Below are 26,029 nucleotides of genomic sequence, written 5' to 3'. Positions count from 1 at the left end.
CTTAGGAGAAGAAATTCTTTTAAGGAAAAATTGAATTTGTTTCAAAAGAAGTTTGTCTCTGAAACATCTTTTAGTTGCTCATCATAGAAGAAATCAGAGTGTAAAAAAAAAAAAAAAAGGAAGACTCCACTGTTTTACTATCTAGGGAAGACTAATACCTTGCATAGTCATCCATACTTTTTCCATGTTTGTCTACATAGTCCTTTTTTCTTTTGGAAAATATATGGATGTACTCTCCATGCTGATTTTATTTTATTAAAATGTTTTTATGCCAGTATGTGAGGATCATTCCCCACCCCAACCCTGAAAGGGTTTCACTGTTACCCAGGATAGAGTGTAGTGCCACAGTCATGGCTCACTGCAGCCTCATCTTCCCTGGTCTCAAGCAATCCTCCTATCTTAGCTTCCTGTGTAGCTGGGACTACAGGTGTGTCCCACCATGCCCAGCTAATTTTTTTTTTTTTTTTTTTCGTGGAGATGGGATTTAACCATATTGCTCAGGCTGGTCTCGAATTCCTGGGCTCAAGCGATCTGCCCGCTGCTGCCTCCCAATCATCCATGTTTTTTTTCTTTAAATTTCTATAGGTGTTTTTGGGAACAGGTGGTGTTTAGTTACATTAATAAGTTCTCTAGTGGTGATTTCTGAGATCTTGGTGGATTTTTTAAATGGTTGTATAGTACTTATTCAATCAGTGGAAATCATTTATTGAACCAGTCTCCTATTGGACAATTAGATTTCCATTCATTCACTATCCTAATAACTTTATGAAGAGCATTTTTCATAGCTAAGTCTGGTACATGGGTATGGTAGTTTTCTTAAATTCCTAGAATGCCGGGTCTGTCCCGCAGACCCTGGCCTATGGATGAAATGAGTACTCAGACACAGGTATGCAGTGTAAGAGCAGCTAGTTGACTGCCTGGCTTTAGTGGCCAGAGCAGCCCCAAGAAGCTGGAGCTGCTTGGTTTTGTTCAGTGCCCACACAAGGCTGAAAACCTAGAGCAAACACAACCTGTAGGTAGTTAACACTTGTTGCTCCCCTTTCAGAGAACGTCATGTGGGCGACGATCAAAGGTCAGTTCCCGGTCAACATAAATAAGCCTGTTTAAGATAAAATTCCCCTACACTGCCTTGTACCTACTCCTTGGCCTCTGCCTCAGGGTTATAGAACTGCTGCCTTCAGCTGTTCTCCCCTTGGGCTCTACAGAACCTTCCAACCTTTCAGAAGGTTTGGATCCTTTCCCAATAGTTTTTCCCACCACTCTGACTGATCCCCCACACTAGAAGTCGCTGTGGGGTTAAAGGTATACACATTTTAAGTTAATATACGTTGCCAAATTGCCTTCCAGAAAGTTTACATTTTTTACCAACAGTGTAGGTGAGTGTTTGAAGAAACTGAAATCTTATTCTAGGCAAAATAGTGCCATAGGTGGAAGAAAACAATGGCTTCTACCTGTACTAAATTTAATACCCATGTTGATTCTATCCCAAATATAAATTTCGTCAGAATTTTCTCCCTTCCTTTCTTTTGTCTGTTGTTAGTTCAGACCAACTCTGAGAGCACCCAAAGTAGCCTTCTTTCCCCTCCTGACAGGGTTTCCATTTTTCAGGGTCTGGCTGAAAACTACTTTCTTTAACCAACCAGTTAGTAGTAGTAATTCCTTCTTCTGAGTTCATGTGGCATCATTGCTTTTCACATCAGTATTGCCTATGTTTCAGTCTGCCTTTTATGAGTAACTTACAAGTATATGTCTTCCTATCTGTATCGCAGACCTTTTAGGTACAGAGACTTGGTGTTCCATTTCCCTGCAGCTACCCTTTTGGAGATGGGCTTCCCAGCGAGCAGCTTGGACATACTTGTCTTGAGGAAGACACTTTGAGAGGAATGTTTCCAGATAAATGTTAAGTTGAACCAAAATGGCAGTTTCCTAAGTTTCACCCTACATTTCTGATACCCACAGAATTTGGTCTGCCCGTAAGAGATCATTCACTTTGCCCTTTCACTCCACATGCGGGTGTCAGGATGTATGTATCTCCTCTGTACACCTGACTTGTGCCATTTAAGTTATTTTAAAATGACTTCCCCATAAAGATGCTTGATGTTTTCCTGCGTGTAACTATTTCTTAGAAAGATAATTATATAAATACCATATTCATGAGTGCTTTTTAGTTAATATATACTTAAGCAATTCTTAAAATTCTATAGCCTAACAATTAAATGACCACTTGAAAAGCCTGACCGATGAATCTGAAGTATTTTTTTTTTCAACATTATTTTTTAAATTTTAAAATTTGGGATATTTTTGTTTTTGCAGAGCACACAGCATTGGTTTATTAAAAGAGTTTTTCTCTGCATTATACTTTGTTATTTTCTTATTACACTTTATGTACAGTTAGACCTTTGAACAGTGTAGGGGTGTGCATAGTTGAAAATCTGTGTGTAAACTTTTGACTCCCCAGAAACTTTACCAATAGCCTACTGTTGACCTGGAAGCCTTACCAATGTTATTTTGTATGTTATGTGTATTATATACTGTGTTTCAATAAAGTAAGCTAGAGAAAAAGGAAATTTTTTTCCCAAAATGTTGTGACTCTTCAAAAATTTTTCTAATATATTTATTGAAGAAAATTTGCTTGTAAGTCTTGTAAGTGGACCTACACAGTTTCAACCTGTATTGCTCCAGGGTCACTGTATAGTAGAACAACTAGTACATTAGCATAAATCTAGTCAGCAGCATTAACTTTTACTAGTAGTACATGTATTCTTCATCACTATGCAATTGCAGTTTTAAAAACTGGCTTCACTGCAGAATGTCCTTCAGACTACTAGAATAGTATTTAGTCTTGGTAGGGGCTTTAAGAAGTTGTTGAGTTCACCCTCCCACCCATGCAGATGTTAATCCGACAGCCATCCTGTATCTATTTGTGTACTTCAAATGATGGGAAGGTCACTACTTCATAAGGCAGCCCACTTCATTTTCATGCAGCCATATATTTTTGGAAATGTGTTCTTGTTTACAAAATACGGCTTGGTTTCTCTATTTTTTACCCTTTGATTCTAGTCCACTCTTGGGATCCAATCAAAATAAAACAAATCTACCTTTTGCATAATAGCCCTGCAGATATTTGAAGTTAGCTGTTGGGTTTTTCTCTAAGTCGTCTTTTGTAGGCTAACCATTAGTTTTAGTAATTAATATAAAAAATTAGCTTTAATGTTTTCTGGGATTAATTACCTTTTTTTTAAAGTATTATACTATTTAGTTAAATTTTGGGATAGTACTTTATCTTACCTAATCAGCAAATAATTATAATAATGTAATTTTAACATTTATATTTGTATGTGTACTGGAATTTGATATTTGAAATGTATAAAATATTTAATGTTTAATTTCACTTCTAGATGAATTGTAGGTATTTTTGAAATACAGTATTGGTGTGAACAGCATTTTGGTACTGCGTGAAGTAAATGGGAAAACATTAGTACTGTAATTTTGCCTCAGTGGTACAGTTACCACCTTGCCAGTGAGCTTTGTTGAATATGAAAAGTGGCTTCAAGTTATATTAGAGATAGAAGGAAACTTAGAGTTCCTTGAGGAAAGATAGGAGTAAGTAAGCAAGAGACCCTCTTAAGGAGGTCCAGTTGGCCCAGCTATTTCTAGCACCTGTTCCATGATGTGTGGACCATTTTAGACTTTGGGAATACAGTCATGTACAAGCTAGACAAAAGTCCTTGCTCTTCTGTAGCTTACGTTCTAGTTGGTGAAAGAATATTTTTAGATTGCTGTAGTGCTGTTAGAAGTAAAAAAGAATGACATCAGGAGAACTGGGGGATGGAGGTGCATTTCGGGTGATGAAGATATCAGAATGGGGGGGCATAGACTTTCATCAAACTTTGTATGCCTGCAGCAGATGTTGAGAATTGCAATATGAATGTCGTTTATTCATGTGAAACTTGTAGCAACAGGAAAATTGAGAACTACTAATTTAGCAGATAAGGAAACTGAGGTACAAGTTTAAAATTGATAAAATTTAATAACTCATTCACTAATGAGTTTGTATAACTCATTAGTGAATGAGCTAGGACTAGAGTCGTAGTCCTAGTTTTCCTAGTTCCCATTCCCATTCATTCATACTTTTCTGTATTTTTTTTTCAAATGAATGTTTTCAACCCTCAGTCTGTGTCTTGCCAAAAGTGTATTTCGTTGACGCATTGATAGGTTAAAGGAAAGAGTTGAAGGAGTTGCTTTCAGGTGGGTGAGAGAAGCCCCTCAGAAGCCTGCACAACTTCTCTTAGAGTAGTTGGAATTGAGTGGTTCAGAGACCTTATAAATGAGAATTATGGCAGCAAGATCATTTGTTTCCTGTAAACTATATGCTTTTATAAGTTGAACATTGTGCTGGATTGAGCAGAACTTTTTCCCCCTCTAAGCGTAAGAATTTTATTTTAATACATCTGTAGGTTTCACTAAATGAGGAACATTCAAGTTGGCAACCTGGGTTGATAAAGACATTAGGAGCTTGGCGGATGGAATAGTGGATTAATGGAATCAGTTCCGAACCCTACAGTGAGATGAACAGCCAAATTGATGGTGTTTGTTAGGTGGTACCCGATGTGTCTACCTGATGACACATCCCATGAGGAATACACCCTCTATACGTCAGTCAGTGGCCCAGGCTCATGGTTTTATTTGTGGTGCATTTTAGGGTGAGTGGATTAAGGCCCTGCCAGTTTCCCTCAGCCCATCACAATGTAGAACAGGGGTTGGCCAGATAGTAAATAGTTTAGGCTCTGGGGCCATATGGTCTCTCGTAATTACAGATCTACCTTTAGCACAGAAGTAGCCATAGACAGTATGCAGATGTACGAGTTGTCTGTGTTCCAGTCCAACTTTATTTGCAAATACAGGTAGCAAGCCAGATTTGGCCCAAGAGCCCTGGTTTGCCAACCCTGCTTTATTGTGAGGTAAGGTCTATGGGGCGTTATTTTTGCTCCTCCTTCTACCTTTCTTTGTAGACTTCTGGGTGTTTTGAAATTAAAGTGAGATGAATGTGGCCATTCCAGTAGTCTACAGTTTGACCTTGACATACCAAAGGCAAAACAATTTTTTTATTTTTATTTTCCTGTTACATTCTTGTTAGGTAGCCTTTCCCCTTTTTGAGACAGATGTAAGAAGAAAATGTTTTTACTTTATGAGCTCTTACTTCAGAAGAGGGTAATGAGTTTTATACTGTAAACACTTCAGTTGGAACTTAAAAAGATGTTGAGATATATTCCTTTTTAATCAGGCAAAACTGGAATTAAAATTTATTTGGGTAGCTAATCAGAAAACTAATCAATCAAAGATTTTTTTCCTTTTTTTTTTTTTCAGTGCAGGTAACAAAGCTGAGACCCTGCTCTTTATTTGGATAGACTGTTCCTTTACCTTATCATAAGTTAATTGATGTAATGCCAGGTTAAGAAACAGCATTTTCAGTGAAATGAAATACTGTGCTGTTGTTAATAATGAGTCCTCTGCAGACGTATGGTGATGTCTTTTTGAACCATAATGAAATGTGAGAAGAATGTAGTCTTCATATGATTAGAACTGTCTAGGAATGTGTTTGATACAATCATAAGGGTAAATTGCCTTAGACTTTTTACCTAGTGTTAATGGGAAGAGATTTTGACCTCAATTTTTATTGTCTTCAGGAAATTTCTGTTTTAAGGTGGTTAAATATATAAACAATGATTCACTAGGAATTTTTAAAATCCCTAATGAACTTCAATATGAAAAGAAAGTAAAGAATGTTTTTTTCTAAGCCTTAAGCCAATACTTAGCACATTTCATACCATTTTAGCAGCACTTGTTAGAAAGAACATTTTAAAAATATAGTGGATTTTGTTTGGTTGCCAGAATGCACACTTAAACTTGTTCTGCAATTTTCTCTTCGTTTGATCCCCAAATGAACCTCTGGAAGGTAGCCTTTTCTTAAGTCTCCTCCTGCACTTGAAAATCTCCCTGCTTGCACCTCTTCACGTAGGTCTTTGAGGAGACGTGCACCTTGTCTTTGCCAAGTGTGCCTCTGGCTTGCTCCCCAAGGGTTTCCACAGCTTTCCTTATCCTTGCAGCAGGCATTTCCACTTACTAGCTGCCCTGTCAGCATCTCTCTAGAGATCCAGTCCCAAATCTGTAAACCTTCTTGGCTGTGTGTGTGTGTGTGTGTGTGTGTGTAGATAAAATACGTAACAATATGACACTAGACCATACAGTAGTTATCCAGTAAATCATAGCTGTCATCGTTGTTATTTTAGAAACCCCACATTTTATCCTCTTGCATGGTCCACTCCTTTTTGACTACCAAATTGCCCATGTGTTTTCTCCTAAAACACGTTGCTCAAGTTTCTTGTCCCTGGAGCCCTGGCGTTTTCTCCTCCTCACCATTGTTCTCACACCTCTACCATGGGAACCTTGGCAGCCTGCTTTCTGGCCCCATCTTGCTAAATGCCTGTGTAGCTACCACACTGCAGCTTTTTCTTGATCTCTGTCCTCTACCCTGTTGTCATTCTGGACGAGGCAGTCTCCCGATTTTCCTTGTCCTGTTTGACGATACGTTTTCTATTTGCTTCTCTGACTTTGAGTCGTCTTGTTAGCCCCTAAATGTGTGTGCTCTGCAAGGTTCCACTGGTGATCTCCTTTCCTCTCCCCCTCCACCCTTTCTAATGATCTCACCTCCTTCTCGGGCTTCAGAGAGCCATCTGTGCAGGTGACTGTGAAATGTGTATTTCTCATCCACCTGCTTTGAGCTTAAGATTTACATCTGGAGAGGTCAACCTAGGGGAGCCATGGCATCTGAGATTCAGTGTGTCCTAAACCAGATTCATCTCTTACTGTCCTCACCAGCTTCTCCAGCTCTCCTTTTAGCTGTAATGACAGTTCCACTCTCCCAGCCACCAGATTGTGGTGCTCTTCTTTGCCACATCTTGCCTTCGTTCTCCACATTGCATTCATTGCAGTTTTCAGGCTTATCCTTATAAAGTATCTTTTCTTCCAAAAATTCCTTGTGTATACATATGCATAGAGAGAGATCTGGAAAGAAATTCACCAGAAAGTTTAATTCACCATCCAGTCTATCTCTCGGTGATGGGATTCTATATTGTTCAAGCTTTTTTTTTTTTTTTTTTTTTTTTAATAACAGGCCTTAATTACTCACAGACTTGTCCCAGCATATATCCAGTCTGTCTTCTCAGCACTCCCTTGCCCTGAACCCCATCACTGGGGCTCAGTTGCTGGTTCATTCATTCTTTGTACCTCTGGTCATCATTTTCCAGGCGCCTTTCAGGGAAAGTTTTTTCCTTAGTGAAACCCTTCTCCCAGCTGAATGTTTCTTCCTTCCGTGAACCCTCTGGTCTCCATGCTATTTCCTGTGTTCTGCCCTCTGCTCTCCATACATGTGTATTTCGTGATCTGTCCTTTATTAGATTGTAAGCTCCATGAGGGCAGAGATTGGGTCTTAATCATCCTTTCCCCCTTTTGGTTACAATCTCCCAATTTTTCTTTGGGAGACAACACCTTTTCCCCTGGCTACAGTTTTGGTGGGATGGGCAGTTCAAGTGTCCTGCCAACAAGATGCTCTTCTCCTGGAATTTGAATTTTGAGTCATGGGATACAAGGACTGACAGTGATTGGCACTGATTCAGCCTGGCCGAGGTGCTCTGAAGAAGCCACTCATTAGTTCCTGCCTCCCAGATCCCTGGAGCTGCCCTGGTCCCTGAACTCTACGAAGCCTGGTTCTTCAGATATTCCTTCGTATCTGTGAGCTATCTCATATCCTTACAATAAATTCTCTCTGTTTTATTTTAAATTAACCAAAACCAGCTTCTGTTGCTTTTACCCAACGATCCCTACCAGTAGAGCTGTTATGATTGGAACTGAGCAGACTTAATTATTCTAGCTCTTATATTAATTGTGATTTTTTTTTTCTTTTCTTTAAAAACACAAACAAAAACAGCCAGAGACTGCTGCTGCTTTGAAACGTACGATAGAGGCCCTGATGGACAGAGGAGCAATAGTGAGGGACTTGGAAAACCTGGGTGAAAAAGCGCTTCCTTATAGGATGTCTGCCCACAATCAGCAGCACAACAGAGGCGGGTAAGTTTCTTCCTGAAGTGCTTGGAAAACGTTTTTGATAGGCTCAGTAAAGAGTACTGTTCAGTTACTATTAGAAGTTCTTAAAATTTCACATTCAGACCCCCATTGCGCCTGGGTGTCCTTTGTGCACACACTCTAGCAGTGTTGTGTTGCAGATGGGATGCGATATGCTGGCCCTTCATGGAGTATGATCTGAGTTCAAAACTAGGCCCTCCTAGGAGCAGAGGGCTTACCAAGTCTCGCTTGTGGAACGTTTTCCTGTTAACCTTAGCACTGTTTTCCCTGACATTTCTTTAACTTTTGCCTTTAAAATACTTTAGTGAACAGTGCTGTCCACATACGTAAGTGTATCTGTTTTAAACATATGGGTTGCAGATGACAGAATGTGCTGCTTTTGACTAACGTATGTAACCCAAGCCTAATCCACAAGAGAAAAATGGTTATACCTACTCTAAGTATTCACAGTTTGGAATTTTGTCTCCTACTGTGTACAACAACTTCCTCAAATATATGTCACAGATTTGATTCTGTAGTAATAACTATCTTTGTAGAAGTTCTTTGAGAACAATTTGTAGAATAGATTTGAATCTTCTCATGTTGTAGGATTTCCTAGGAGTGGGTGTTAGAGAAGATGGGAATCAGGTTTTAGTGCAATGGGAAAAGTCCAAGAGTAGAAGAGTCAGCTCCCTCTGGCGCTCAGCAACTCTGTGGCCTTGAGGAGGTCACCTAGTTTCTCTGTTTCCGGCTTCTTTGGGCACAGAACTGAGGTAATGGGTCTCCCATATGCATTGCCACAAGGACCCACCAAGACAGTCTCTGCAGATGTGCTCTGCGGCAAGAATGCTGCTTTTAGTGACATGAATCTAGCTGTCTTGTGCAGGTATAGTACGTGTGACAGGGCCTGAATGGAGTCGCGTCTCACGTGGAGGCTTTCTTACTGCATTTAAACCTTCTGCCGTGCTGCAGATTTCATCTTTTGATTGCTTCACCTTGTTTTGTGCTAGTGTTCAGCTTCTTGAGAACACCTCTGAAGAGAATGCCTGAGGCGTTGCTAGGCAACAGGAAATGCACAGTGGCTAGGCTTCTTCCACAATCATAACAACAATGAGGGATGGAGAGCATGTGTGTCTGTCTGTCTGTTTCTTTTAAACTTAATCACAAATGGGTGTGGTTTTGACAGCACAGTTATGGATCTTTTTGCCTTTTTTGTTTAAAGAGGAGCATATAAAATCTGTCTACAGTTGTTGGATGGAAGGCAGTAAATAGAGAGAGAAGTCAGTTTCTTCACTCAGTGTGGTACTTCCAGGGGTTTCTGCCCTTTTTTCAAGTAGAGGATTTGACTTTGTTGAGAGCTGGCATGACTAGTGTCCCAGGATCTCCACTAACACGTAGTCTGGGTAATGCTGACGTCATTTGTCTGAGGACCAGGCTCAGGAACCGCTGTGTTCACTCAGTTCATTTTCAGACCTCTGTGTGCGATGGTGGCGGTTGGGGTGGGTAGCCGTTTCCCTTTATGGGTGAAATAAATTCAGGTCCTGGAAGAGCCCACTGGGACCAAGCCAGAACTGCTGAGAACAGTAGCCCTACTTCTGGGTTCCCCCCCGCAAAGGTGCGTGTGCCTCGCTGAGGAATACGTTTCAGTCGCCTAGTTCATTGACATTTAAAGATTTTATTTCCGGTTATTTTACTTTCAGACTCCTCAGCAAAGGAGAAGCAGTGTTCTGTATTACATATGTGTATTATATATAGACATAGAAAGGTGGTGCCCAGCTGCAGTGGGGGAGGTTCATGCTTTAAGCCTATTTTCTGGGATAAATCAGTGTCCGGTATTTATTTGTTTAAGGTAATGTTTTTTAAAGCGTGGTCTCTGAAACACTAATTTTATAGAGATGCTCCATCAAAAAGAGAAGTAGGTTGTGTGTGATCAATTAGATGTGGGAAGCCTTACATGATCTAATTCCTTCTAGAGATTCATAGTGCACGTTGGCACATAAATGATGAGAAGCCCTTCAGTAAGATCTGTTTATTTATTCATTGTATTTGATTATGCTGCCTTTTGTTTCTGTAATACTCATGAATATTCTCCACAGTGACTTTTGGGAAATAAGGATATGAGAGGCAAGTGTAGTTTGGAGTTACCTGGATAAAGATTTGGAATTGGGTGGTATGTTTACATGTCTGCAGTGTGGAGCTTAAGGTTAGTCTGATATTCTCTTGGCTTCAGGCAGTGACCCCATAATCACTATCCATGTCAGTACCAGGCATTTTGTTCATTTGGCAAATCCTTTATGTGCATTAATCCACAGCCACAGAAAGTGTTAGAAACATGTAGTAAGTGGACTATGTACTGGGAGGCTCGCTTTTCTGAAGTGGTTGAGAAAGAAACAGTGGTCTTACTGGTTACATGTTTAGCATTCGAAGTTTTGACTCTTTTTGAACAGCCCTGGAGGCCATGACGTGTATCTGAAATTATGGCAAGACTCTGATTTGAATCCTGACAGTGGTGTGTGAGAGTCAGCATTTGGCTGGCTAATGGAGTGAGCCTAGACGTTTCTGAGAATCCACATTCTATCATGGTACAGTTGGTATCATGTGTTTGTTGCTTTTATGTTTTGTGGGGAGAAATGGTATGTCCTAGTGGTGTCCACAGGTCTCAGGTGGATTCTCACAATTGTCGTGGTTCCTGGTCTCAGGGAGTTTTCAGTCTCATCAGAGAGTTGACTGCATAATGCTAACCTAGGCACCAACTGATGGAGTGTGTGTGAAAGTGCCCAGCACAGCAGGGAGTAAAGCTAGGACTGGGGCTGGCAGGTAGGCATCTCTGTTCCAATGACTTCACTGTATATTGGGCAATTGCCTCTACTGTTCTCCCATGTCCAGTCCCCGCTCCCCCCACAAATCAACCCCCTTATCACATACATGCCCTGTAGGCTGGAAGACAAGAGTAGGTAAGGGAGAACCTGTGGCTTTAGGGTTATCTGGGAAATCTGGCCAGAGGAGGAGGAGGGTATACTTTAGAAATGGTACCTGATGTTTATTATTATATTAAGACTATTTCCAGTTTATGCCAAAAATAAAAATATTATATTTCAAATATTAATTTGGTCAGACTCCACTTTAGAAACAGGTTATGTTCCAGAAATTTGTAAGTCGGTTGTTTATAACTGAGAACTTATTTTCCCAGTGGAACAACTTGATGGTTAAGTTCCCAGACTAGTCCACAGAAATTGTCTTAATTCGTAATCTCTGAAGGTCAGTAGAACAGGAGGAGTCGTTTGTGTTCAGCTGAAGACCATTTTAAACTTGTTTTTGAAAATGCAATTCAAGGTTCCCCCCAGCAGCAGAATGGGGCCTGGTTTGGATCACCCTTATCAGGGATTGGGACAATATCTCAGGCCTCTAACTTATTAACACTAAATAAACCATTGGCGCACGACCTGGAACTGGGCGGCTCAGAGGCCTGGGAGTCACTCCCGGCTCTGGATTTGCTGGGGTGTCTTTCGGGCCTCCGAGATTACCTCCTCTTTGTGTCTGCACATGCTCACCCTGACACCCTCATCTGCTCTGCGGGACGGACAAGGTGTTGGTGTGGAAAATTCTTACTGTATTCCTGGGTGTCTGAAAGGCAAAGATGTCATTTGTGCTAGAAGGGAGCAGTGGCAGGAGAGGCTCATTTAGACCCATGCTAAAAAGGGGCAGGTATCTTACTGAATCATAGTAACAGTCACCCTTTGCCAGAACCACGTCACTCACTCCAGGGCTGCACTGAGCTTGCGGTTCTCTTTCCACTAGATGGGGCTGAGCTGAGACTGAGAGGAAACTATACAAGAAAGTGCGGTCCGTATTTCAGCGTTGGGCTTGTGTGCCTTGTAAAAGGATGCCTCTGCTCTGTTTCTACCAGGTCTGATTTTACAGCAGTGAGATTGGGCTGGCTTCCAAATGCCTGTGTATAAGAACTCTTAAGTAGAAGGTGTTTTTCTTGCCTGTTTTGCCCCTTCTTTGCCTGTTCTCATCTGCATTAACATTTGGATAGGTGCTTATAGCAGGGATTTGCTGGCCTACATATAAGATGCTCTTCTATATACGGGTAAGCAGAATGATAAAAATAACCAGCTCCATGGTGAATCAGTGGAATTTTACTGACTTGCTTCCCAAATGTTTCTGCAGCTTACTCGAAGAGCGCTGGCACCCTCTCTAGAGGAGATTGATTCTCCTCTATAGCTTTCCTGTTAGCTAACATTTCCATGTTCTCGTGCCTTCCTGCCAGCATTCTGACCCCGTTCTCGTGTGTAGGTACTCCACACCAGGTTTTCAGACAGGGCTGCTGTGGCCTTGGAGGTTTCTTTTTAGTGGCAGTGCCCCAAGATTTGTAAGGATTCTGCAGCAGGTTTAGTGTTAGTGGTTTTGAAAACATATGAGACCCAACAGATATAAAAAGAAATGGGGCTTTTCCATGCAGAGGGTACCTCAGTTTGAAGGTGAATAATTCACTGCCTCGGTGAAGCCTGAATCCAACAAGGTTTAACTGAGATGGTCTAGGAACTGGCATTTAGACAGATCTGTTTCCTATCTTCAAAAAGGCTCAAGGATGCTTCAGGGCTGCAAAGCCCTCCCCTCCCCCTCTCCTGTCCCTGCACCCACTGTGAGCCACTGAGTGCTTCAGTGGAAATTTCCACTTGTCTGCTAGGGAGAAGGGGAGGGTGAGAGAGACAAAGAATGTAACTCAAATTCAAGCAAGCTCTTTTTATGGAAAACTTGTAAATACAGGGTTAAGACGAAAGTGAATAAAGGAAATACAACCTTTACATTTAAGGGCACTATAAGAAAACACATTTCCCCCCCCCCCCCCCCAACAACTAGGAGAGTGGGGGAAGGGCTGGCAGCTCCAGGCAGTCTGCATGGGTGACTGAATGGTGGAGGGGCTAGGCCTCTCCGGGGGAGGGGCAGAAGGGACATGAGAGCTGCTGACTTACAGCCATGCTGCTGTGAATGGAGTGTTTTTGATGGCATTGTTTTCGAGTATTGGGCGCAGTCTGTCTTGGGGAAGCCATTTCCTCTAGTGTTTGCAGATCTCTAGAGGGTTTGGGCCATGTAGTACAGAGTTTTGGAGCATGTGAGTGTCTTAAGAAATACAAAGGAGGGCACATTATCACCTTGAAGATCATGTGGGAAGTTCTACATAGGAAGAAGTTCACTGTTGCTCCAGCTTCCGAACCTCTGGTGTCTGCAGTGAGAAATGCATTAGTGTACTGAACCTTTCTTGGTTCCTTCTCGCCTGGCATCAGTCATCTCCTCACTTCCACTTCTGCACAGTTAGTGTCCATTAAAGTTACATGCTTTTCTATAGAAAAGAGAGATGCTTTTGTGAAGCTGATAGCAGCTTTATAGAAGTGATTCTATAATTAGCACCACACATGGGAAAACAAACCTTTAAAATGTAAACACTGCTTGGCTTTGTGTTCAAGGTGATGCTGGTGCTTGCATGGATCCTGGCTACCTGGTATGTGGAACAGTGTCACTTGTGCCATGTAGCACATGGTCGAAGGTGCTGGGAATGTGTAACGTAATTAGATTTTAGACTATTTTCCCAAAATGATCTGTCTGTTTATTGATTCAGTCACCAAAAGTAGAAGTGGAAAATGGAAAACTAGCTATTTGAAGAGCTTTTGTTCAGTAAGAATGTCAGTTTTGGGGCATGTCTAGGCAGTTGCAATGCAGTCAAATCCAAACGTTTGTACCTTGAGTGAGGAGTTGATCGTGAGTCCACGTGCGTTAGGACTTCTGGTCTTGTGTTTTGATTCTGCCTAGTTTGGCTGGGGAAGAAGCAGACACTGATAGTTCATTGTGGCTGCGGAGTCCTCTTGATTCTCTCTTTTCCCAGGGTCAGGAGGAAGTTGGGGCAGAGGGCTCTAACTCCCCTGGAGACACTGAGCCCCTTTTCTGGTCACCTTCCCTTGAACAGCAGCTCCTCTGGTTGTTAGAATGGTTTCTCCATGGCAACCTTCATGAGGATGTAGGGAGCAGGTATCAAGGGAGTTCCAAGGCCATTTTTTCAGCCTAACTTGCATTTTTGTAGGTCTCTTGTGGACTTGTGCTGTCATGAGAAAGGGATCCTCGCAGACATCAAAAGCCGCCCAGCCCCACTACTACACACAGGTTGTTTCTAGGCCTTACTTTCTTCATGTGTAAAAATAGAAATGCAAGACTGTACTTAGTGTTGTCATAGCTGTAAAAAATCTCATTCTCAGTCCTTAGGTCATCTGTAGTTAGCAAAGCCCAGCAGTGAGTCGGGTCTGTAACCGCCATGTCATTGCCACAGTCTCCCACAGGACTGCAGTGGAAGCCGCTCTTACAGGCTCTCTGCCCAGCTGGGCTGCATATTCCAGGAGGATGAGACCATGTGTGCCTCATCCCTTTAGCCTCCTGAGGTTTGCTATAGTAGATGCTCATTAACAAGTTAAGTTTGCCCAGATAAATAGGTAAGAAGAAAAGGATATATACTGGAAACAACCAGGAATTGGTCAAGGTCCTTCCTGTATGAGAAAGACGTAATGGACCATTTATCTGTGTACTTGGGTCACTGAAGCAGGCAGAAATTGTCTTTGTCATGGACTTCTGGTCAGTTGTCTCGTGTCCTGGGAGGGACAGCTTGGTTCCCTGGGAGAAGAGGTCGGGAGGGGGTTGGTAAGAGGTTCAACTTTGGAGAGTGGCGAATACAGTAAGGTCTGCCTGTCTCGGAGTCACTTCTCACCTTCTCTATTTCGGTGGCATTTTTCTTTCTGTGGAAACTTCCACGGTGTAATAGGGAGCCGTGGGAGTGGAAGCAGTCTTTGCCCACATCAGCCCTGGGTGTGGATCAGCAGGACGACACGCATGAGATGCCGGTCACCAGCTGTGCATACCGGCTTGTGCTCATTTGGTTGGTTGCCGAAGGAGCGTTGTCATGCCTGGTGGCAGGAAGTCAGAACAGTTAAGAGGGTGAAGGCAAGAGGGGTTTTGGTAGCAACAGGGAGCCTCCCGAAGCTAGGAAAGCCCAGTGTTAGGACTTCCAGGTCTTTATCTAGGATTTCTCTTTATCCTTAAGAATCCTCTATCATGTGGGTACTAGGTAGCAGGAGATACAGTATACAGAGTGGGGAGCTGTGGGGTCTGGACTCTCACTTTGTGACCTGGGACCTATCACTTCCCCTCTGGGCTTCAGTTTGCTCATGTGAAAGGTTTGGACTTCGTTGTCTTTATGGTCCTTTCCAGCACTTCCATTCTGTGATTCTGTAACCCATTTGGTCCCAAAGCTATCTGTGGTTTCTTGTGTCTTGGAGTCAAAAGACCTGCTCTGTTTGAATTCTGGCAGTGACCACTTCATAACTGAGTGACCTTGGGCTAATTACTTAACCTTTTTGAGTCTCTCTTCTTAACTACATTAAATCGTAAGACTCAAAGGAGGCAACGTGTAGGAAACCACTTTGAAGACTCCTAGAGGAGTAGTGTTGCTGGGGAGAGGACTGTTGGACCCCAACCAATACTCGGCACCACTTTCTCTTCTTCCCTTTCCTCAATTGCCACACGGAGTGGAGCTGCCACTTCTCTTTCATGCTCTTCCTCAAAAGCTGTCTGAAAGCTGTGAAAGCACTTTGAAAATTAGAGAGTCTTATGAAAGACACTTCTTTGTTAAGTTCGGAAATATGAGGTTTCTGATATATCTGGCTTCCAGTTTCCATCCTTGGGTATTCGTTTTACCCTTATCACAAAATAGAATCCAAAAGCTTTCGGTGTATTTCTTAGGATTTTTGAGTGATTGCTGAGTATACAGAGAACACTTCCAGGAGGGCTGGATGAGAACTGATTAGTGGACAGAAGAGTTGGTTGTTGGCATCTGTAAACATACTTTCTCTTAGAACACGTTGAGACTCCTGGGCTAGCTCACAAGCCTCTAACCCTGTGAAGCAGTTGAATGGAAAATGGAAGAAAGCAGTGCTTGCTATGAACAATATCATAAGTAAGACCAAGACAGCCCCAGAGGTGCTATTTGAATAAGTTGAATATTTGACTTTAAGGAAGGGTAGGCTTAACCTGTGGACTCTCTGGAGGGAGGGACATGGAGCACTCGGCAGTGGTGGTGTCTGGGTTACTTGATGGCCAGAGCATGTCAGACTCTTGCTTCCCTCCGGATGCATGGCATTTCAGCAGCACATTACTCTAAGCACAGGGCTTCAAGTGGAATGAAGCAAGAGAGGAAGACTTCTAGGGAAACTGGACAAGGCCGAGGAAGAGGAGGGAGCTCAGAGAAAAACTACTTGTTATAGACTTCAGTGTGGTGGGAATGTTGGCAGACAGGGTGAGATTATAACTTGTCTATGGTAGATTGGAGGACATTTTGATGAATACTGAGTGAAAGAGCAAATGGATAAATGGGAAGGAAAAAAGTGTTGGGGTGAGAGTTCCCTATACTGCCCACCAGGTGGCCAAATGGAATTATTGCAGGGCAGGGGGAGTGACTGGCTAAAAGGCTGAGGGTTGCAAGGAGGAGGTGATTTGAGGTTGATCACACTATTTTAAGCTCTGTTCCAGAGCCTAACTCAAAGTAAGTAATCAATAATTAAATCTTGAATAAACAAGTAATTCATAAGTTGGGTCATTGCAACCCTATTACCTGCTTATATATGGAGTAGAAATAAGCAGGTGGAATTAAACCTTGGAAAATGTGGCCAGGATTATGTGTAGTTTTCAGAGTGAGCCCAAGTGGCAGTCTTGTCTGAGCAAATGGGCAAGTCACTGCTTCAAGAAGTTTGTGGGAGCCAATTTCTGCGCGCACTGGAAGACGGAGGTCCTCTTTCCTTGCCTAACGCAGCCATGGCTCGTGGTCCCAAGAAGCATCTGAAGCGGGTAGCAGCTCCAGAGCATTGGATGCTGGATAAATTGACCGGTGTGTTTGCTCCTCATCCATCCACCGGTACCCGCAAGTTGAGAGAGTGTCTCCCCCTCATCATTTTCCTAAGGAACAGACTTAAGTATGCCCTGACAGGAGATGAAGTAAAGAAGATTTGCATGCAGTGGTTCATTAAGATCGATGGCAAGGTCCGAACTGATATAACCTACCCTGCTGGATTCATGGATGTCATCAGCATTGACAAGACGGGAGAGAATTTCCTTCTGATCTATGACACCAAGGGTCGCTTTGCTGTACATCGTATTACACCTGAGGAGGCCAAGTACAAGTTATGCAAAGTGAGAAAGATCTTTGTGGGCACAAAAGGAATCCCTCATCTGGTGACTCATGATGCCCGCACCATCTGCTACCCCGATCCCCTCATAAAGGTGAATGATACCATTCAGATTGATTTGGAGACTGGCAAGATTACTGATTTCATCAAGTTCGACACTGGTAACCTGTGTATGGTGACTGGAGGTGCTAACGTGGGAAGAATTGGTGTGATCACCAACAGAGAGAGGCATCCTGGATCTTTTGACGTGGTTCACGTGAAAGATGCCAATGGCAACAGCTTTGCCACTCGACTTTCCAACATTTTTGTTATTGGTAACGGCAACAAACCATGGATTTCTCTTCCCCGAGGAAAGGGTATCCGCCTCACCATGGCTGAAGAGAGAGACAAAAGACTGGCGGCCAAACAGAGCAGTGGGTGAAATGGGTCCCTGGGTGCCATGTCAGACCTTTGTACGTAATTAAAAATATTGTGGCAGGATTAAAAAAAAAAAAAAGTTTGTGGGATAGTGGATTCATTTGTACCATTTTTATTTCGTTGCTTAAGGAACTCTGGGAGTCTTCATCAGCTGTAATTGCTCCCTGTTGCCCCCATCCCACATCAGCTTATTCACCAAGTCCTGCCCATTCAGCTTAACTGCCATTTTTAAATCAACAGCTTTATAGAGATAGTTAGCATATAATAAACTGCATATATTTAAAGTGTATATTTAATAAAGTTTCACATATGTATACACCCACAAGTCACCACAGTCAAGATAATAAACATATTTGCCAACCCTAAAATTTCCTCCTCCCCCTTTGATTCCTCCTTCTACTTGTCCTTCATTCCAAGCAGCCACTGATCTGCTTTCTTTCACTGTAGATGTTTTTCAACTTTATGATGGTGCGGAAGTGATGGGCAGATACAGTAGCAGCCGTACTGGAGTACTCAAACAACCATTATGTTTTTCAGGCTTAGTAAATATTCCATAAAATTACATAAGCTATTCAACACTTAATGTAAAATACGGTTTGTGTTAGATGATTTTACACAACTGTAGGCTAATGTAAGTGTTCTGGGCATTTGGCTAAGTGATGTTAGGTTAGGTGTATTAAATGCGTTTTCAACATAAAATAGTTTCAACTTATGATGGGTTTATCGAGATGCATGTATTTTAAGTTGAGGAACATCTTTTTTTTTTTAGACTTACATAGATAGAATTGGATGGTATGGTCCCCTTTTACTCTAGTTTCTTTCCCTTAGCGTAATTGTTTTGAGATCAGTAGTGTGTATCAAGTTTACTCCTCTTCATTGCTGAGTAGTATGGCATTGTGTGTGGTGAATTTTTTTTTTTTTTTTCCAGTTTGGGGTTGTTATAGGTACAGCTGCTGTGAACATTTGTGTACAAGTTGTTGTGTGGACACATGCTTTAATTTCTTTGGGGTAAATACCTACGAGTGGAATGGCTAGATCATAATGGTAGGTGTATGTTTAGGAAAATGCCAAACTGTTTTTTCAAAATTGTTGTCATTTGCATTCCCACCAGCAATGTATATGAGAGCCGGTTTTTCTTTTCTTTTCTTTTTTTTTTTTTTTTTTTTTGTGGTGGGGTAGGGCTGCCCCAAAGGACAGACTGGTTTATTGGGCAGCAGCCAGGAAAATCAGCAGTTGGACTTGGCCACATGCTCCAGCTCATCCTTCTTCTTGATGGCATAGGAGTTGGAGGAGCCCTTGGTGGCATTGATGAGTTCATTTGCCAGGCACTCAGCAATGGTCTTGATCTTCTGGAAGGCAGCCTCATGAGTGCCTGTGCACAGCAACCAGGTGGCCTGATTCACATGGTGCAGTAGGGACATATCCACAGCCTGTCATCTCACAGTGCCTGCTCACCCGATGCATGTGGAGTCCTCCTGGGGCCCACCATTGATGATAGTGTTCACCAGGGCCTGCAGAGGGTTCTCGCCTGTGAGCAGGTGGATGAAATTGAAGGCATGCTTGATGATGTGCACAGTCATGAGCTTCTTGCTGCTGTTGTGGCCGTGCATCATCATGGAGTTAGTGAGGGGCTCCACAGTGGGGCACTGAGCTTTGCAGAAGCATGTGGCAGCATAAGGCCCTGCACTGTGAGGCAGGTACTTGGCATACTTCTCCTTCACTGCAATGTAATCCTGCAGGGAAATGTCACTGATCTGCACATCATCATTTGTGCTGCATCATTGATCTGCACATCATCCACTTCCCAGAGAGCTTGGTGTCAGGGGTCTCTGCCACCACTGGTACTGCTGTCTCCCACTCGGTCATCCTGAGGGCACAGCCCGCGTGTCTCTGTTGCTCATTATGGACCTTGTGCCACCCTGGAGTGCCAGTTTTTCTTTTTGTTTTTTGTTTTTTGTTTTTTTTGAGACGGAATCTTGCTCTGCTGCCCAGGCTGGAGTGCAGTGGTGTGATCTCTACTTACTGCAACCTCTGCCTCCCAGGTTCAAGCAATTCCCCTGCTTCAGCCTCCTGAGTAGCTGGAATTACAGGTGCCCGCCACCATGCCTGGCTAATTTTTGTATTTTTAGTAGACATGGGGTTTCACCATGTTGGCCGCGCTGGTCTCGAACTCCTGACCTCAGGTGATCCACCCACCTCGGCCTCCCAAAGTGCTGGGATTACAGGTATGAGCCACCACGCCCATGGAGTGCCAGTTTTTTCACATCCCTGCCTACACTTGGTGTGGTCAGCCTTTTTAATTTTATAGCACTTTAGTAGGTATCTCTTTGTGGTTTTAATTTGCATTTCTCTCACGACTAATGGTTTTAGGCATCTTTTCATGTGCTGCTTTGCCATCATACGTCTTCTGTGAAGTGTCTGTTCAAATCTTATGACCATTGTTCAAAATTTTTTTTAATTAAGTTTTGAGTTATTTGTATTCTAGATACAAGTCCTTTATCAGACTTGTAATTCACAGATCTTAGTGGTTTATCTTTTTATTCAAACAGCCAGTTTTTAATTTTGGTGAAGTCTAATTTATCAATTTTTTTCTATTATAGATTTTGTTTTTGGTGTCGTGTCTAAGGAAACTTTGCTTAATCCAAATTTACAAAAGCTTCTAATTTTATAGCTTTATATTTTACATTTAAATCTGTGTTCCATTTTGAGTTAATTTTTTAAATGGTACAAGTAGGGAATAAAGTTCCCTTTTTTTGCTTATGGATACTGGATTAGTTTAGTACCATTTGTTGTAAATCTCTGTGTCTGTACTCTCTGTTCTAGTCATTTGATCTCTCTGTGTATTCATACATGAATATCATACTGTCTTGATGACCATAGCTTTATAATAAGTCTTGAAATCAGGTGGTGTTAGTCCTTGAACTTACATTCTCTGTCCGAGTTGTTCTGACTGTTTTAGGTCCATTACGAACTTTCTAATCAATTTTCTAGGGTTTTGATTGAGGTTCTACTGAATCTCAATAGATTTTATTTGAGTAAAATAATAGATCTCAATTTTTGTTTAACTTGGAGAGGGTTGACATCTAAATTTTGAATCTTCGTACCCATGAACAAGATACACCTAATAGGTTTTGTTTCTTTCAGCAACATTTTGTAGTTTTGCATACCTTTTGTCTGATTTCTCTGTAAGTATTGAACATTTAATTCAAGGTCTGATTATTTGTTGCTAGCATATAGAAATAACATTGATTTTTGTATCTTGCAATCCTGCTAAACTCATTAGTTTTAATTTTTTTAATAGATTTTTTAATACTTTCTTGAAACACAGTCATGTCATATGCAAATAAGACAGTCTCACTCTTTCCTTATAAGTCTGGATACCTATTCTTTTTCTTGCCTTATTGCACTGACTAGAACCTCCAGTTCAGTGTTGAATAGAAGTGACAGTGGACTTTCTGGTTTGTTCCCAGTCTTACGGGAAGAGCATTTAGATGTTCACCAGTTGGTGAAATATCAGTGGTAGATTTTTCAAAGATGCTCTTTATAAGTTTGAGGGAGGTCACTTCTATCCCTAGTTTGCTGAGATTTTTTTTTTTTTTTTTTTTAATCAGGAATGGCTATGGATTTTGTTAAATGCTTTCATTTGTGTTTGTTGAAATGATCATATGATGTTTTCTTTTTTAGTTTGTTAATATGTTTTAGTTTGAATTACATTTTTTTTTCAATCTTGTTAAGCCAGTTAACAAGATGTTAAGCCAATTTTGCATTCTTGGGATAAAGCTTGCTTGGTCATGGTATGTTGTATTTTTTAATATATGATAGTAGTCAGTTTGCTAAAATTTTGTTTTGAATTTTAAAATGTGTATTCTTGAGGGACATTCATCTGATTTCTTGTAATGTCTTTGGTTTGGGTACAGGGTAATGCTGGCTTCATAGAACAAATTGAGATGTGTCTTCCTTTTTCTCGATGAATTTGTATCAGAATTGGTATTTTTGCCTTAAATGTTTGGTGTGGTTCACCAGTGAAGTCGTTTGGGGCCTGTAGTATTCTTTGTGGGAAGCTGCTAAACTTCATGTATTTCTTTAATAAGCTATAGGGCTTAAGGGTTTAAACTACACATATTTCTTTAATAACATATAGGGCCATTCAGCTTATCTGTATCTTCTTGAGTGAGATTTGGTAGTCTGTGTTTTTCAAGGAATTTGATCATTTCATCTTGAGTTGTTAAATTTAATGCTTGTTTTTGAAACAGGGTCTCGCTCTGTCACCCAGGCTGGAATGCAGTGATACAATCACGGCTCACTGCAGCCTGGACCTCCGGGGTTCAAGTCATCCTCCCACTTCAGCCTCCCCAGTACCTGGGACTACAGGCACACACCACCATGCCTAGCTAATTTTTGTAGTTTTCGTGGAGATGAGGTTTCACCATGTTGCTCAGGCTTTTCTCAGACTCCTGGTGTCAACTGATCTGCCTGTCTAGGCCTCCCAAAGTGCTGGGATTACAGGTGTGAGCCCCGGCACCCGACCTTGCAAAAACTTTTAATAATATTTCCTATTGTTTTAATATTTATGAAATCCGTAGTCGTTTCACCTTTCTCATTCCCAGTGCTGATAATTTACCTTACCTCTTTTTACTCACCAGTCTAGCTATAGAGGCATGTCAGTTTTACTCATCTTCTCCATGAACTAGTGTTTGGTTTCATTGATGTTCTCTGGTTTTCTTTTTTCTGCGTTAGGGATTTCTCCTCTCTCCCTCTCTTCTGTCATCTTACTGATTTAATTTGCTCTTTTCCCAGTTTCTTAAAGTAGAAGCTGAGACTATTGATTTGAGGTCTTTTTTCTTTTCTTACCTAGGCATTTAGTATATATGAATTTCCTGACAAGTATTGCTTTCATGGCATCCCCCCAATTTTGATTTGTGGCATTTTTTCATTCAATTCAAAGTACTTTGTAATTTCCCTTTTGATTTCTCTTCTACCTGTTTGTCCAGCTTATTTAGATATCTGTTTAGTTTCCAAGTATTTAGGCATTTTCCCAAGATTTTTGTGTATAACTTGAATCCCTTTATGTTATATGGCCCAGAGTATAGTTGACTTTGATAAATATTCTGTGTACATTTAGGAGGAATGTCTATCCTGCGATTGTTGGGTAAAGGGTTCTATAAATGTCAGTTAATTCCAGTCGGTTAATGTTGGTGTTCACTTTTTCTGTATCCTTGGTGATTTTCTGTATAAGTAGTTCTATCGATTACTGAAAGGGGAATGTTAAAAGACTTCAGCTGTGATTCTGGACATGTCCATTTCTCTGTTCAGTTCTGCTGTTCTTATATGTTGAAGCACTGTTATCTGGTGCATGTATATTTAAGATTATTATATCTTCTTGCTGAACTCGTCATTATGTATTGTCTCTTTTTATCCCTGGTAATCTTCTTTGCTCTGAAGTCTGCTTTGTCTGATGTTAGTATAGCCATTTGAGCTTTCTTTTGATTAGTGTTTTTGGTTGGTATATCTTTTTCTCTCCTTTTATTTAATTATATATTTACTTGAATAATTATTCCACTAAGCTTGACTTAAGAGTCACTTGGTAAATTTTCTTACAAGTTTTGAACCTCTTTGCCTTTGTCTGGAATTACACAAGGTGCCATCCCTTTTCTCATAAGTTCCTTCCTTGCTGAATTTGTTCCTTTTCAACTTGATCTTTCCAGCTTCCTGTGAGAGTTCCACATTTCATGCTAACACCACCATGGTCAAAGATTTACTCTGGACCTGCTCCGTGTTCATTCGGGGTGCTAGGGATAACACCAGAGCCTTTCTTCCTATGGCAATTGTGCTTTAGTGGAGTGAGGCAGACAGTAAGCAAATGCACACTGTGCCAGTGGTGAGAACGTGCTCTGTGGAACAAAACAAAGCCTTGAGTGAGGGCAGTGGAGAGTGAGGGGCCTTGGTGGAGCTAGGAGGGTGCTGCTTTAGGAGAGTGGGCACACAGAACGCCTCTCTGAGAGAGTGACATTTGGACAGAGACATGCTTAGAAGCAAGGGATGAGCTACATGGAAGTTGGGCAGAGAACATTTCCAACAGAAGGACCAGTGAGTGCAAAGGCCTGGGAGGGCAATGTGTGTTGGAGTCCTGAGAACCACATGTATGGCTAGACAAAGCAAATGATGCCGAAAAGATCATAGTTTTAACCAGCTAGAACATTGCAGGATTGTGAAATACTGCGCTGAAAACTTATCTTTAGTCACATAATGGTCCAAACCAAATAGTACAAGGGAGGTTTAACCTTTTAGGTCTGCGAGGAGCAGGGAGTGGGTAGGGATGGGCTCTTTCCTTGCACTGTCATCCAGCAGGCTGCTGAGGACCTTGTCAATCTTTGAAGACCAGTGAGCCGTGCAGGATGCCCGTCGACATTAGTCTGGTTTGAGTGATGAGTGGTAAATTCTTTTTCTTCCAGTAATTTTCTTTTTGTTCCTTGTCCATGTTGAACATAGTTGTAGACCAGTCCCATGCCTTTCTTAATCTTTTCCCATATTTGTAGGCTCATGGTTCTCTTAGGTGTGTTAGTTCACAGGGAAAATCCTTTAAAAAGTTAGAAGAATATCTAATAGATGTTTTCACACACACACAACATTCATTAATAGTTTGGAAAATTCAGTCTCATCCATGGATTATAAGTTTCCCCCATACTTTATAGTACTTCACACCATCTGTAGTGTCACAGTGTATTTTTGCTGCCATAAAGCTGGTTTGGATTCATATTTTCACAAGAGTGTAATGGGAAAGACCATAGAAAAAGGGAGATTGGGCGTAACACTGCAATTGTGTTTAGCTGGTCAGCTGGTAGTTTCTGTTGTGACAAAGGTATGTGTTTGTGTGTAGTTGATGTCTGTAGTGAAGAGTACAGTGGGAACATTGACCAAAATAGTAGAATTGTTACAATTCAAATGCAGACACTCACAAGTTTTTATTTTATTGCAGGTATTTCTTGGTGGATTTTTATGCACCCACCACAACTGTTGAAAGCATGGTGGAGCACTTGTCTCGAGACATAGATGTGATTAGAGGGAATATCGTCAAACACCCTCTGACCCAGGAACTAAAAGAATGTGAAGGGATTGTCCCAGTCCCACTTGAAGAAAAATTATATTCCACAAAGAAGAGGAGGAAGTGAGAAGATTCGCCAGATTTTAGCCGTATCCCTTCACATTTGAGCAGCATGGATGAGAAGGAAGAGTTTGCAAGTTTGGCCTTTATATAAACATGTGTTGCAGGTGCTGTTTGATTTTTCTAAGGTATTTTTAGCCCTTGATCCGCTTTGCTTGTGAGAGGTGGGGAACTGCTTATTGACAGCTTCTCTGTAACCTGCAGTACCAGTGGATCATTCTTGATTTTGTTTTCATTAGTGTCATTTCTTTGTCAGTGAGGACTTTTCCCCTTACAACAGTAACACCATTTTTTGAAGAGCAAAACTTACAATACCTCCTGGGATCGTGAGCTAGTCATTCAGCCTGTATAACCATGTGGAAATAAAAATTGATGACCAATGTATTATATGGACAACTTTTGCTTTGAGTAATAAACTTGATTGTAGGAATGCAGGAGGTGTTTTGTCCCTTTACTTACCGCAGCGCAGTGCACTTCCAGGGCTCTGCAGCTCTGGTCTAGCTGGCAGTGTTGGGGAGGCATTACCCAGTACCCACTGGGGTCCAGAGCCTGGGTGGGGCAGGGGAGGAGGGGTGTGTCTTTCTGGTCCTTACTGGGTTCACTACACAATCGGTGACTTTTCCCCGCACACCTCACTCGTCGTCGTCGTGGGTGCTGCTCTTTGTGGTGGGATGTGTGTTCTGGCACAGTTCAGCCTTCATGCTGCTCCCTGTCATTCCTTTGCCACTAGCACCTGCCTCCTCCACTGTCCTTCAGCCCAGGGCAGGCCTCTTGTAGGAAGTAGTCTCCTGGCAGTGGCATGGCTTCCAGGATGGGTGAGGATGAGGCTGTTTCCCAAAACAGTCACCTGCATCTCATCCTCGGTCTCCTTGGGGCTGATTGGAAAGACTTGACCAGCCCTTCCTCCTTCACAGGGGTGCCCTGCACAAGGTGTCTGGCACCATCACAGATGACGGAACTTCTGTGCATAAAATGTTGGGGGAAGTGCCAGTTCTAGGAATCTCCGAAAAGCACGAAGGAGCTGAGAGTTCTGGCCTCTGCCTCATTTTTAACCATGGCAAGACCGGACGATGGAGAGATGTACAAGAGATGCCCAAAGCGC

The 26,029-nt window shown here is 41.9% G+C and overlaps 2 protein-coding genes and 1 pseudogene across 2 annotated transcripts in view; 2 read left to right on the top strand and 1 right to left on the bottom strand.

Annotated features, from left to right (window-relative positions):
* Positions 1-25,361, top strand: part of MRPS6 (mitochondrial ribosomal protein S6) — a 67,761-nt gene extending 42,400 nt beyond the window's left edge. The window contains exons 2-3 of the mRNA XM_007964296.3: positions 7,988-8,127; positions 24,742-25,361. Of these exons, the coding sequence (XP_007962487.1) occupies positions 7,988-8,127; positions 24,742-24,934 (333 nt within the window). The 3' untranslated portion in view covers positions 24,935-25,361. The remainder of the gene's footprint in view (positions 1-7,987; positions 8,128-24,741) is intronic.
* Positions 16,867-17,863, top strand: LOC103216627 (small ribosomal subunit protein eS4, X isoform-like). Its single transcript, XM_007964277.3, has one exon. The coding sequence runs from the start codon at positions 16,888-16,890 to the stop codon at positions 17,767-17,769; it is 882 nt and encodes a 293-aa protein (XP_007962468.2). The 5' UTR covers positions 16,867-16,887; the 3' UTR covers positions 17,770-17,863.
* On the bottom strand, positions 18,901-19,773 carry LOC103216630 (small ribosomal subunit protein uS7-like; annotated as a pseudogene).
* Positions 25,362-26,029: the final 668 nt, after the last annotated feature.

The sequence above is a fragment of the Chlorocebus sabaeus genome, chromosome 2, assembly GCF_047675955.1.
Source record: "Chlorocebus sabaeus isolate Y175 chromosome 2, mChlSab1.0.hap1, whole genome shotgun sequence".
Classification (NCBI taxonomy): Eukaryota; Metazoa; Chordata; class Mammalia; order Primates; family Cercopithecidae; genus Chlorocebus; species Chlorocebus sabaeus.
Note: the sequence above shows the minus strand (reverse complement) of the source record. Positions and strands in the feature narration are given on the sequence as shown.

What these genes read in the sequence shown, in the direction of transcription:
- LOC103216627 (XM_007964277.3), top strand. Translation starts at nt 16,888, where the DNA reads ATGGGCAAGTCACTGCTTCAAGAAGTTTGTGGGAGCCAATTTCTGCGC.